The sequence below is a fragment of the Macrotis lagotis genome, chromosome 7 (assembly GCF_037893015.1).
Source record: "Macrotis lagotis isolate mMagLag1 chromosome 7, bilby.v1.9.chrom.fasta, whole genome shotgun sequence".
Lineage (NCBI taxonomy): Eukaryota > Metazoa > Chordata > Mammalia > Peramelemorphia > Peramelidae > Macrotis > Macrotis lagotis.
This window is the reverse complement of record NC_133664.1, coordinates 216276407-216291322: the sequence shown is the minus strand read 5'-3', so window position 1 is coordinate 216291322 and position 14916 is coordinate 216276407. Positions and strand designations below refer to the sequence as shown.

Genomic DNA, 14916 nt, shown 5'->3' with positions numbered 1-14916 from the left:
AGAGTGGACTTCAGTCTTTATTCAGATACCATCAAGCTCTGTCTTTGGGATGAATAGCATTCTTTACCAAAAGTCCATCAGAGAAACTGCTTCAGTATTTTTTTCCCCCACAGTTGCTATTGCTGGTTATATTTCCCCTCCCTCCTATTCCTCCCCACCCCCATTTATTCTATTCTCTCTCCTTTTCCCCTGTCCCTCCTCAAAAGTGTGTTGTATCTGAGCACCCTCTCCCAGGATCTTCCCTGTCTTCTATCACTTACTCATCCCTTCCCTCTGTCCCCTTTCTCCCATCTCTTACCTCTCCTATTTTCTTCTAGGGCAAAAATAGATTTCTATACCCAATTGAGTATGTATGTTATTTCCTCTCTGAGCCACTTCCGATGAGAATGAAGGCTCACTTATTCTCCTTCACCTTCCCCTGCTCCTTCTACTCCATTGCAAAAACTTTCTTACCTCTTCTAGGTGAAATAACTTAGCCCATTCTACCTCTACTTTTCCTTTCTCCCAGTACATTCCTTTCTCATCCATTATTTCCAATTTTTAAAAATATTATACCTTCATATTCAGCTCCCTCCTTTGCCTTTTCTATATTTGCTCCTTCTAACTACTTTAATAAATGGTAAGGTTTATAGGGGTTATCAGTTTTATCTCCCCATGCAGGAATACAAACAGTTCAACATCATTAATCCCATCATAATTTGCACTTCCCATCCACCCTCTTCTATGTTTCACCTGAGTCCTGTACTTGAACAGCTCTGGTTGTCTCAACGGGAAAGTTTAAAAGTCCCCTATTTCATTGAAAGTCCATCTTTTCCCCTGAAAGAAGATCTTCAGTTTTGTTTGGTAGTTGATTCTTGGTTATAATGTAAGCTCTTTTTCATCATACCCTAAGCCCTACGATCCCTTAATGTAGAAGCTACTAAATCTTGATTTTTCCTAACTGTAGGTCCATGATATTTGGATACCTTCTTTCAGGCTGGTTATAATATTTTCTCGTCTTGGAAGTTCTGAAATTTGGCTATAATATTCCTGACAATTTTCATTCTAAGATCTCTTTTGGAAAGAGATAAATAGATTCTTTCAATTTCTATTTTACCCTCTACTTCTAGGATATCAGAGCAGTTTTCCAAGATAATTTCTTGAAAAATGAAGTCGAGGTTTTTTGGTCATGACTTTCAAGTAGTCCAATAATTTTTAAATTATCTTTTCTGGAAGGACTAACTATGAGGAATTTAATGATGTTGAGCTGTTTGTATTCTTGCACTGGAAGAAGATATTGATAACTCATATGAACTTTCTCATTTATAAGAGCTGTTAGAAGGAGCATATATAGACAAGGCACAGGAAGGCATGGGATATAATGATATAATATGGTAAAAAGTTGGAGTCAATAGGTGATAAAGGATAGTACTGGGAGGAAGAGAAAGGAGAGGAAGAAAGGGCTTAGATATTTCACATAAGAGTCAAGAAAAGGCTTTTTCAATGGAGTGGAACAGGGGAAGGCAAGGGGGAATGAGTGAGCCTTCATTCTCATCAGAAATGGCTCAGAGAGGAAATTAACATACACACTTAATAGGGTATAGAAATCTATCTTACCCTAGAGAAAAAATGAGAAGGGAATAAAGGAGAATTGGGGGAGGGAAGGGGGAAATAGGTGATAGAAGAGAGGGAAGATTGTGGGAAAGGGTACTCAGATACAACACAATTTTGGACAGGAACAGGATGAAAGGAGAGAGAACAGAATAAATGAGAGTGGGGAGGAATAGAGTGGAGGGAAATACAGCTTGTGATATCAACTATGCAAAAAACATTCAAGCAACTTCTCTGATGGACTTATGATAAAGAAGGCAAGTCACCCCAGAGACAGAGCCATTGGAATCTGAACACAGACTGAAGAACATTTTTTTCTCTCACTATTCTTGAAGTTTCTCATTTTCTTATAACAAGATTACTGTATGTAAAAAGTAACAGGATGCCTTCTGAGGGGGTGGGGGGAGGGAAGCAAGAATGGGGGAAAATTGTAAAACTCAAAATAAATAAAATCTTTCTAAAAAACCAAAATTATTGTATTAATATAAAACAAATAGACCAAAAAATTGTGAGAAAAAAAAAGAAATGGGACTGAGATGGGAAGTAGGATAAGAAGTGGATTCCAGTGAAGAAGGTTGTAAGAAATATAGTGTCCTCAGGGGGAATACTTGGTTTCTATCAAGTTGAGGAAATAAAACAAGTATTGCAGAAATAGTTTAAGAAAGTCAGAGATTTTTGAGTGAATGTCCATCAATTGGGGAATGGCTGAAAAAATTGTGGAATATGTATGCTATGGAACATTATTGTTCTATTAGAAACCAAGAGGGATGGGAATTCAGAGAAGCCTGGAAAGATTTCCATGGACTGATGCTGAGCAAGATGAGCAAAACCAAAAGAATAATGTACATCATAACAGCAACTTGGGGTTGATGATCAACCCTAATGGATTTGTTCATTCCAGCAATGCAATAATCAGGAACAATTTTAGAATACCTGCAATGGAGAATACCATCCGTATCCAGAGAAAGAACTGTGCAGTTTAAACAGAGTCCAAAGTCTATTACCTTCAATTTTTAAAAAAAAGTCTCTTATGTACTACATAATTTTGCTGTATCTAATATTTTATTTTCTCCTCAAGGATATGATTTCTCTTTCAACACATTGAATTTCGATCAACATGTAGCATAGAAACAATGTAAAGATTATCAGACTGCCTTCTTTGGGGGGATAAGGGGAGGAAAGGGAGGGTGGGAGTAAAACTAACATTCAAAATGTTACAAAAAATGATGTTACAAAAAATGATAGGTAGAAACTACTATTGTATATAATTGGAAAACAAATAAAATACTAATAAAAAATTATCTCTCCTGGATCTGTTTTCCAGATCAAGTTGTTTTTCCAATGAGCAATTTCACATTTTCTTCATTTTTCATTCTTTTGATTTTGTTTTATTGCTTCTTGATTTCTCACAAAGTCATCAGCTTCCTTTAGTTCCATTCTACATTTGAAGGACTTTTTTCCAATGGCTTCTTTGGAGAATAATATTTGTCCTTCATTTTTGAAGAAAGTCACTACATCAGGGAGGTAATGCCATGACAAGCATGTGAATTGAATCTGAGTGAGGAGAGTGCTCTGCTAAATCATCAGCCTCACTTTCTCCTCCAGAGCCATTTGGGTCCAGTGACCAGATATAAATTAGGATATCTAGCAGATGGCTCCGGATGGGAGGTAATCTGTTTAAGTGACTTGCCCAAGATCACAAGAGTCAAGTCTCTGAGGCCACATTCAAACTCCCATTCTACTGACTCCAAGGCCAGTGCTCTATCCAATGATGAAATTTTTAGGTTTAAGCACATGGACCACTTTATTTGCATGACTCCAAATTGCTTTCAATATAGTTATACTGACTACCAGCTTTGCCAAAAATGCCTATGTTCCTATCATCTCGCAACCACTCCTACATCCCATTTCTTATCTTTGTCAACTTTTAGGGTGTAAAAGGAAAGACTATTATTAGTGATTTGGAGAATTCTTTTTTTGCAAGGCAATGATGTTATATGACTTGCCCAAGGTCACACAGGTAAGTGTCTGAGGCTGGATTTGAACTCAGGTCTGCCTGATTCCAGGGTCAGTGCTCTATTCACTGTGCCACCAAGCTGCCCCTAAAGTATTCCTTTAAATGACTGTTCATAATCTGTAATTTTTTTTTAGGTTTTTGCAAGGCAAATGGGGTTAAGTGGCTTGCCCAAGGCCACACAGCTAGGTAATTATTAAGTATCTGAGACCAATTTGAACCCAGGTACTTCTGACTCCAAGGCCGGTGCTTTATCTACTACACCACCTACATGCCTCATAATCTGTAATTCTTTTGAGAACTATTTATTAATTTCATTTAACTAAGGGGAATGGAATTTTGTCTTAATACCTATTAAATGTTTGTTTGCATACCAAACATTCATCAGAGGAATTTATACAAAGATTTCCCTCTATTTGATTACTTGCTGAATACTTCCATTTTTGTTGTAACTGTTTTATTGTTTCTACAGAAACTTTTCAGTTTCATAAGTCATATATTTCATCTTTTGTAAATGATATCTTTTGATTAATAATATCTGCTAATAGTTATGAATAGTTTAATAACATAGTCGTGTTTTCCATTAGAAATATTGTATGTATTTGCATTAGAATATATTGTAAAACATTATGTAAGATATTGTTTTAGTTTTCAGCCATTTCATTCATGTCTCTTCATGATCCCTTTTGAGGTTTTCTTGGCAAAGATCCTGGAGAGGTTTGCTATTTCCTTCTCAGTCCATTTTACAGATGAAGAAACTGAGGCAAATAGGTTTAAGTGACTTGCCCAGAGTCACATAACTAGTGACATCATACAAGTATCTGTGGCCAGATTTGAATTCAAAAAAGAATCTTCCTGATAGTCCAGCCCAGACATTCTATCCACTGTACTATCTAGTTGTTCTAAAATTTTCTGTTGTTTAGTCAATTAGATGTGTCCCAACTTTTGGGACTTCATTTGGGCTTTTATCTTTTTTTTTTTTGAGGGGGTGGGGTGAAGATACATTTCCTTCTCCAGGTCATTTTTACAATGAGGAAAATGAGGCAGACAAGATTAAATGACTTGTCCAAGGTCACATAACTGGTTGTCTAAGGCTGAATAAGGTCATTCTCATTCCAGTGCTGGCACTCTATCCACTGCACTACTTAGATGCCTATAAATGTTATTGGATTATGCTACTGTTCAATCATTTCAGTAGTGTGTGACTCTTTATGACTTCTGAAGGTTTTCTTGGGAGAAATACTAAAGTGGTTTGCCATTTCCTTCTCCAGTTCATTTTATAGATGAGGAATTTACCCAGAGTCACACAGCCAGTAAATATCAGAGAACATTTGAACTTGGGTCTTCCTGACTCTAGATTCTGCACTCTATTCACAGCACCACATAATCTTAAGCTTAAATTCTGCCAAATTGATTTCCAATTTCCCAGCACTTTATAATCAATAGAAGTTCTTACCCAAGTAAATTTTTCCAGTTATTTAATATTTCCCTTTTCTAGTCTATTCCATTGATCTACACCTCTATTTGTTAATCATTACCACATGGTTTTGAAGACTGCTGCTTAATAATATTGTTTGAGGTGTGGAAGTGCTATTCTACTTTTGTCCCTACCTCTTCTCATCATTTTTTTAATATTCTAGATCTTTAACTTTCAAAATAAATTTATTCTTACAAAATTTAATAAAATTATCTCTTTGGTAATAAAATCAGTATAGTATTAAAATTATAATTTAACTTTGATAATATTGTAATTTTCATTATGGCAGGCATGGCCCAGCCATAAGAACTAAATATTCTTCCACCTATTTACGTTATTCTTTATTTCGTTAAGGAGACATTTCGTAATTGAATCTAAACAAATCTTTTACTTTTGAGTTTTGGTAGACTGATCCTTAAATATACATTTTTATGGTTATTTGGCATGGGGCTTCCATTTCCAATACCAATTTTTGTTGTTAATATATAGAAATGCTATTTATTTTTTAATTTATTTTGTTACCTGAAACTGGTGAAGCAACTGTTAATATTTGCTGTTTCTCTAAAATTTTCGGCAAAAAAATGGATAGTATTTTCTTTGTGACTTTAATTTCTTTTTCTTGTCTTATTACTACTGATAAAAATTCCAGCTTCCGCTCCCTGCCCCCTGCGCGTGTGTCGGTCATGGCCCCACTGCTGCTACCCGGGCTGCTGCGCCCCGGCCCGGGCCCTGTGCCCACCGCCCTTGTGGCCCGCACCACGTGCCTTCCGAAGCCTCCTGGGAGGAGTGGCCACCGGACCAGGCCCTGCACATCCCTGCCTGCTGCAGCCACCCCAAGTGGGCCCGGGCTCTGTTCGTGCACTTGCAGGGGCCTCCACACGGAGGGAGACAAGGCCTTTGCTGAATTTCTGACAGATGAAATTAAAGAGGAGAGGAAAATCCAGAAACACAAATCTCTCCCCAAGATGTCCGGAGATTGGGAACTGAACATACAAGGAACAGAAAGAAGCCAAGCTATTCCAGAGATTAGCTGGGGAGAGGATCACAGTCACATTCAATATTAACAACAGTATCCCGCTGACCTTTGATGATGAGCCACCAGAGGGACAGAAAGCCCAAGAACAGCAAGACCCTGAACTTACGTCAACCCCCAAACTTTGTGGTGAAAGTTGAGAAGGACAATACCAAGAAGGCCCTTGTCTTGGACTGCTACTATCCAGAGGATGAGGTCGGACAGGAAGAAGAGGATGAGAATGACATTTTCTCCATCCGGGAAGTGAGTTTTCAACCCACCAGTGAATCTGACTGGAAGGATACCAATTACACATTGAACACAGATTCCTTGGACTGGGCCCTGTATTAACCACCTGATGGACATCCTGGCTGACCGAGGGGTGGACAACACATTTGCAGATAAACTCATTGAGCTCAGCACAGCCCTCAAACACCAGGCATGCATCAACTTCCTGGAAGATCTGAAAGGCTTTGTCAAGTGTCAGTAGGGAGGCTGAGGCAGAAAGACCATGTGGACCTAGAACATCTAGAAGCTATCATGGGAAAGTCAGCTAAAATACTGGCAGACATAAATATCAATTATGTTCCTCACCCACTTTTATTTGCTTGCTCTCCTAGTGTTTTTGTACACCACCACAGAATGATGAAAATAAAACTGCTTAGACCCTTCCAAAAAATAAAATTCCAGCATTATATCAAATAATAGCATGAAGAGTGGGTATCCTTGCTTTTATCAATATTTACTGGTAAAGTTTCTTAAAGTTCTCATTGTATATGTTATGCTTACTTTTTTGTTACTAAAAAAAATAAAGTCCCTCTTTGCCTATTTTGTAGTTTGTTTCTGTTTTGTTTTGTTTTTTGGCATAAATGAGAGTTAAATTTTTCTAAATCAAAGACCACATGGTCATCCACTTCATCCTAGACCATTGAGAGTTGTCTTGATTTTTCCCTTACCATTAGAATTCCATGATTCTGTGCATCTCTTCTTCACCTACGATGTCACTGGTGTTCTTTAAAAATGAAGGAGAGGGGCAGCTAAGTGGCACAGTGGATAAAGCACCGGCCCTGGAGTCAGGAGTACCTGGGTTCAAATCCGGCCTCAGACACTTAATAATTACCTAGCTGTGTGGCCTTGAGCAAGCCACTTAACCCCATTTGCCTTGCAAAAAACCTAAAAAAAAAAATGGAGAAATAACAATTTGGTCTCCAATTTATGTATTTCTCCTTTACTTCTGTCTATTTTCATTTCTAATCAATTGTTCTCTCTTTTGCTTCTTTAGTAAGATTTATCATTATAGACTCCATTTTCCTATACTTCTAATTATTTCTGCTGTATAGGTCATATATTTTATGATCCTTATTTCTCTTGAACTATTTGCAAACATCTCTCTGTGATTCCATGTTCTCTTGGGAATCTACAGTATCCTGTTAGTGTATCTGCTTGTGCTCAAGTTCCCTGACAGAGTTTTCTTTTTCCTACTGAAAACTCTGACAATTTCATTTTTTCATTTTTGTTCACTTTCTGATGCTTTCTTCTTTGAAAGTGGTTTCCTGAGAGCTGGGTCTAAAAGTTGTCTGTTTCTTCCCATGCTGGAGTTATTTATTTTTCAATATCTTCCATTTCTGTCCCAAGGAAGTGTCAGAGGTATATATAACTCTTCTCAGATGAATATTTCTCCTTTTCTTCAAGCCTGGCAGAGGTCCACATATATGTGGGTACCATGCCCTAATTCCCACTGTTGCAGCCCAACATGTGCTATTGCCATATAATTGTTCCAAGCAGAACACACCTACTGCTTCCCACAGCAGAGGCTGGTTAGATGGAGGCAAAGTTGCAAACCTTTGGGTTGGCTAGTACAATCCTGTCAGAGTATAGTGGCTAGTCAGGAAGAGAGTACAGAGTAATCATGTTAATGTCAATCCTTCATCACTGATTGAATGAATGATTTAATGAAGCATTTGTTAATACCTTACTAGCAAATCGCCATGCTGAATGCTGGAAATGCAAATGGAAAAGTCAGAGAGTTCCCTATTCTAAAAAACCTACATTCTAAGATATAGACCATACATATGGTTCTGACTTTAAGTTAGATGACAAGGTCCCAAAAATCTTTGGAATATATCTCAGAAAATCAGGTGAAAATGCCTATTCTTTAATGTAATTTCCACAAATAAAATCATGTCAGTTTCTGATAATGGCCAAAGGAACAAAAATGACAAGGATATTGGTGACAAGGACTTAATTTTCTATTTCTTCAGTAGTTGCAGTTGTTAACACCTGCTGGAGCAACTATCAACTGACAGACTGTATGTCCCCAGAGATTTCTTCCCAAGACAATATCTGATAGCACTGGGCTGAAAGCCTAACTATTCCCAAAGCTCCTAGTTTCAGAGTCCTAGTTTGTTTCCAGAATGGTTCAAAATTAAGAAAATAATCAACATGATGGAAAACAAGTATTTTTAAAAATTACTGTATATTTCAAATTGGATGTCCCATTAACATCTAAATGTCAAGACCACAACAAAACTATTTTCCCCCATATCTCTCTTCTAAACGTATTTCCAGTGAATGCATCACTCTTGTTCATAACCTTGATATCATCCTCGATTCTTTTTCCCTCTCACTCCATATAACACATCAGTTGCTAAATTTTCCTGTTTTTACCTTCATTAGCATCCTACCTCCTTCTCTCTACTCCCACAACTATTACCTCTTGTCTAAATTATTTTGGCAGTTTTCAAATTATTACTTGGGGTGGGGTTGGCAGAACAATGGGGTTAAGTGACTTGCCCAAGGTCACACAGCTTGGCAATTATTATGTGTCTGGGATCAGATTTGAACTCGGGTCCTCCTGACCTGAGGTGCTCTATCTACTGTGCCACCTAGCTTGTCCTCCAATTATTATTCTTACTGCACATTTGTCTGCAATTCAATCTATCTTCCACACAACTGCCAAAGTCATTTTCCTTAAGTATAGATCTTATTACCTCAAGAATAAAATGTAAACTCCTCAATTTAACTTTTAAAGTATGTTATAATTTTATTCAAACATGTTTTTCCAGCCTCATTACTTCCCTTTCCAAACTTGGCAATCCACCCAAATTGGCTCTCTATCCTTCATACTTGGCACTTCATGTCTTATGTTTATGTCTTTGTATTGTTTATTCACTGTATCTAGAATCCATTCCCTTTTCACCTCCATCTTAAAGAATCCCTCTTTTCAAGGCATAGTTGCTCAATCACCATCTCTTACCTCAAGCCTTTCTTTAGACCCTCAGCTGCTCAGGCACTCTGTCTCAAACTTCCTTGCATACTTAACCATTCTCTGTATATGCTACTATATATTTTTTTGCATTCCCCCATTAGAACAAAAGCACCTTATGATTAGAGATTGTTTCCTAGCATTGTATCTGATACATTACAAACAATAAATGCTTGGTGAATGATTAAGAGTTCACAAGTTTTCAACTGGTCAAGTTAAATTTACTTTAGTCAGTAGGGGATATAATTAACTCAAGGCAAAGACATTTGAAATGGTACAGTAAGAACAAATTCAGCATCTCTCCCAGAAACCTGGGGTACATTTTAGAACAAAAACACAAAGATTAATTGCAAAAAGAAAATGCCTTAGAATTGATTAGCAGAGGTTATACAAGGATAACATGTAGCCAAGGCAACTTATATTTCCCTCTTCCATGTCATCTTCTAATTGCTTCATAATGTTCCTCATGCAGACATTTTTGTTGGGTGAATTCCTAGGATACTGAGAGGTTTGATCAGATTCACAGAGCTAGTAAGTGGTAGCTTGACCCAAGTGCTTCAAAGTAGGCACTATCACACTGCTTCTCAGCATAAAGGCATATAATCAAAATCTTTGATCATTAATAATGGAGTTAGGCTTGTCGTGTAATACAGCTAGGGATCAAAATGAACAACGAAGGTGCTATATTTACCACATACAAAATGCTAAAAGTTCTCAAGTGAGTCCAGCAAAATATTAAAGAGCTCTCTGATGCATTTATGACCATACATAGGCAAAAATAGCATAGGATAAGATGTGGATGGGGTATACACTGCAATGTGAGAAATTCAGATATAGATTCACTGAGCTATAAGGGTATGGATTAAAAATGTGAGCAGAATGGAACAAAGTATAATATCTGCACAATTCAGAAAATTTAAATGTCTATTTTTTTTAACAAAACTTACTAAGAAACTTACCAGACAAGATAGCCTGTCAAGCAATGAGCCATTAGGCATGTAGACATATACCAAACAGAAGTTATCACAGTCACTTGAGAAACCAAGAAGCTGTACTAAGTTTTCATGCTGACACCTGTGGTAAATAAATTTTTAAAGGAATTGAGTGTTTCAAATCTTAATTAAGTTCAATTCAAAGCTGAAAACTTTTTAAGGTTAGCCATAAAACAGAGGATAGTTATTTGGTATAGTAGAAAGAGTACTAAGCCTGAAGTCAGGAAAATCTGAGTTCAAATCTGGTCTCAGAAATTTGCTAGCTGTGTGACCTAGGGAAAGTCACTTAATCCCTATATGCCTCAATTTCTCGTCCACAAAACGGGAACACACTGGAGAAGTAAATGGCAAACTACTTCTTTATCTTTGAAAGGAAAAAAAAAACTCCTAAATCAAAAAAATTAAGGATGAGAAAGAGGAATGGACTCAAGAAAAGGAAAAGAAGAGAGAGGTAAACTGGGGTAAATTATCTGACATAAAAGTGGCAAGAAAGATTTTTTACAGTGAACAGGAAAATGGGGGAGATGGAAGAAGCTCATGAACTTTATTCTCATTTGAATTGATTCAAAGAAGGAAAAATGTACACAGTCCAGCTGAGTATAGAAATTTATCTAACAAGAAAGTAGCAAAAAATGAGAGAAGGGATGAGGGTCAGGGGTAGGTTGGTTGGTTCTTGTCCTTAATTCAAAAGATCCTCACTATGTTTGTTTGAGACAAATTACAGTATGGCTGACTGTGGCTGATCAGATCAACATGAGCTCAGAATAATCTACTACAGGTCAGGCACAAATAGTCCATGTGAACACCTGGAATGCTTATTCTAAACTTATGGATGTCACATTTCCTTAGAGCTGCTTCAATTTTGACTTCCTCATAGAATGCAGCACTCTCGCTGATGCCAGTGCCAATGTGTCTACCAGTTATAGAATCAATTGTAAACCTCTTCAATGAGACCTTTAGGATGTTTCAGTATCGCTTCTTCTGTCCCCCTTGTGAGCACTTGCCATGTGTGAGTTCTCCATAAAATAGTTTATTTGTCATTCTAATGTGTCCAGTCCATCATAGTTGCACTCTCTGTAGTAATGTTGGAATGCTAGGAAGTTTGCTTGAAAAAGGACTTCGTTGTCTGGTATCTTCTCCTGCCAAGATCTTCAGAATCTTCCTAAGATAATTTATTTTTATTTTTTATTTTATTTTATTTTTTTAGGTTTTTGCAAGGCATTAAATGGGGTTAAGTGGCTTACCCAAGGCCACACAACTAGGTAATTATTAAATGTCTGAGGCCAGATTTGAACTCAGGTACTCCTGACTCCAGGGCTGGTGCTCTATCCACTGTGCCACCTAGCCGCCCCTTCCTAAGATAATTTAAATGGAAGCAATGCAGTTTCCTAACATGGCACTGGTAGACTGTCCAGGTTTCACAAGCATATGACAATGAGGTCAGCACAACGGCTCTGTAGACCTTTAGTTTGGTAATCAGTCTAATACCTCTTCTCTCCCACACTTTCTTTCAGAGTCTCCCAAATGCTGAGCTAGCTCTGGCAAAGCATGTGTAAACCTCATTGTCAATATGTACTTCCCTGGAAAGAACACTGCCAAGATAAGTGAACTTGTCCACAGTATTCAAAACTTCTCCATTTGCTGTTATCGATGGTTGTACATATGGATGCTGTGGTGCTAGCTGATAGAGCCACCTGGGTTTTCTTGGTGTTAATTGTTAGATTAAAATTAGCATAAGCAACAGAGAATCAATCCATACTTTGTTGCATCTCAGCTTCAGAGGCTGCATTGAGTGCATAGTCATCTGCAAACAGAAGATCACACACTAAAACTCCCTCCACTTTGGTCTTGGCTTATAGCTTTTTCAAGTTGAAGAATTTGCCATCAATGTAGTAAGATGACATTGAGGCCATACTCATCCTCAATGAAGGTACTTGATAATATGGCTTAAAGCATCATGCTAAAAAAAAAAACCCCAACAATTCAAAACTAACAAGAAAGTAGCAGGGGAATAAAAAAAGGAATGAGGATCCAGGGGAATGATAGAAGGGAGGCTGGATTCAGGAAGGTAAAAGTCAGAAGCAAAATTCTTTTGAGAATGGAAAGGGAGAAAAGAGAAAGAGTGCAGGATAAACAGGAGAAGTAGGATGAAGGAAACTACATAGCTAATCATAACTATGGAAAAAACTATAGAAATTTCAAAGTTTTTCTGAAAAATAACTTATTTTTCAAACATTTATCAATTGAGAAATGGCTCTTTGGTTTATAAATTTGACTCAGGTCTCTAAAAGCCATTTCTCAATTTATAAATTGTCAAAAGATAGAAATAAGCAGTTTTCAGAGAAAGAAATCAAAGCTCTCTAGAGTTACAGGGGGGAAAAATGCTCTAAAATGCTCTAAATCACCAGTGATTATAGAGAAAAGACGATTAAACCAAATCTGAGCTACCACTCCACCCCTAATAGATTGGCTAATATGATAGAAAAGGAAATTGATTAATGTTAAAGTGAAAGTGGTAAATTAGAAATACTAATGCATTGTTAGTGAAGTTATATACTGATTCTACCAATCTGTAGAACAATTTGGAATTATGCCCAAAGGGCTATACGGTCATGCATATCCTTTGACCAAGGGATACTGCTACAAGGTCTATCTCCCAAAGAAATTAAAAAAAAAAAGAAGGGAAAATATTTGTAGCAGCTCTCTATGATGGGGGCAAAGAATTGAAAACTTAGGGAATGTTCATTAAATAGGGAATGGCTGAACAAGTTTGTTGTATAGAATTGTGACAATACTATTGTGCCGGACAATACTATGAGCAGGATACTCTCAGAAAATATGAAAAGACAGATGAAATGATACAAAGGACATTGTACAGATTAATAACAATCCTGCGTGATGGTCAACTGTGAATGACTTAACTATTCTGAGCAATACAATCATATAAGACAGTTTTTTCTTTTAAATTTATTTTAGTTTTAAATTTCCCTCCCTAGCAACATGCTAAAGCAAGTTTCAATATTTAATTCCAAAACCTTGAGTTCCAAATTCTCTTCCTTCCTCCCACCCAACTCCCTGCTTTGAGAAAGTAAATTACTTGGTGTAGGGTGTAAGTTAAATATGTGTAGCCTCAAAAAACATTACTACAACAGTCATGTTGTAAAAGTAAACATAACTACATACACACACACACACACACAGAAAAGGAAACCTCAGGAAAAATAAAGTGAGAAAAAAATATGCTTCAATCTCTATTTAGAAACCATCAGTTTTGGGGATGGGTAGCATTTTTTTTGGGGGGGGGTTTCAAGGCAATGGGGTTAAATGACTTGCCAAAGGCCACACAGTTAAGTAATTATTAAATGTCTGAGGCCAGATTTAAACTCCGGTCCTCCTGACTCCAGGGCTGGTGCTCTATCCACTGTGCGACCTAGCTGCCCCTGGATAACATTTAAGTCCATCAGAGAAATTGCTTCAATATTTTTTCCCATAGCTACTACTAATGCTGGCTGTGTTTCCCTCTATCCAATTCCCCAATGGAGTGTGTATGTTATACCCTCTCTGAGCCACTTCCAATTAAAGTGGAAGGCTCACTCATTTCCCCTTACTTTCCCCCCTTTCACTGCACTGCAAAAATTCTTTCTTGGCCAGAAGAACATTGTACACCCTAACAGCAACATGGGCAACCTTAATGGACTTGCTCATTCCATCAATTCAATAATAAGGGACAATTTTAAAGTAACTGCAAAAGAGAAATGTATCCAGAGAAAGAACTGTGGAGTTTAAACAAAAACCAAAGTCTATTACTTCAATTTTTTTAGTGTCTTATGTACACCATAATTTTGCTATCTCTAATATTTTATTTTTTTCCTCCTGGATACAATTTCTCTCTCAACACATCAATTTCAATGTACAGCATGGAAACAATGTAAAGATCATCAGACTGCCTTCTGTGGGGGGAGGGAAGAGGGAAGGGACTGTGAGGGGAAAATTGTAAAATTCAAAACCACACAAAAAAATGATAGGTAGAAACTATTATTGTATATAATAGGAAAACTAATAAAATATTAAAAAAAAAACTTTTTCTTGCCTCTTCTAGGTGAAATAACTTATTCATTCTAGCTCTCCTTTCCCTTTCTCTTAATAATTCCTTTCTCCCCCATTAACTCCATTTAAAAAAAATATACCTTCAAATTCAACTCCTTCCTATCCCTTGTCTATATATGCTCCTTCTAACTCCCCTAATAAATAAGAAGGTTCATATGAATTGTTAGTATCATCTTTCCTTGCAGGAATATAATTTAATATCATTAAATTCCTAGGAATAGAAGCAGTTTTATTATCACTAAATTCCTAAGAATTTGCCCTTGCCATCCACCCTCTCTATGTATCACCTGAAGCCTGTACTTGAAGATCAAACTTTCTGTTCAGCTCTGGTTGTTTCAAAAGGAAAGTTTGGAAGTTCCCTATTTCTTTGAATGTCCATCTTTTCCACTGAAAGAGTATGTTCAGTTTTGCATTCTGGAATATCATATTCCAAACCCTACAAGCCCTCAATGTAGAAGG

The 14916-nt window shown here is 37.1% G+C and overlaps 1 protein-coding gene and 1 pseudogene across 9 annotated transcripts in view; one reads left to right on the top strand and one right to left on the bottom strand.

Moving 5' to 3' along the window:
* Nucleotides 1-14916, bottom strand: part of IRAK4 (interleukin 1 receptor associated kinase 4) — a 69099-nt gene that overhangs the window by 21197 nt on the left and 32986 nt on the right. For all 9 annotated transcript variants that reach the window (XM_074194868.1, XM_074194866.1, XM_074194867.1 and 6 more), the window contains one exon: nt 10318-10432. In XM_074194868.1, coding sequence (XP_074050969.1) covers nt 10318-10432 — 115 coding nt within the window. The remainder of the gene's footprint in view (nt 1-10317; nt 10433-14916) is intronic.
* On the top strand, nt 5765-7151 carry LOC141493462 (complement component 1 Q subcomponent-binding protein, mitochondrial pseudogene; annotated as a pseudogene).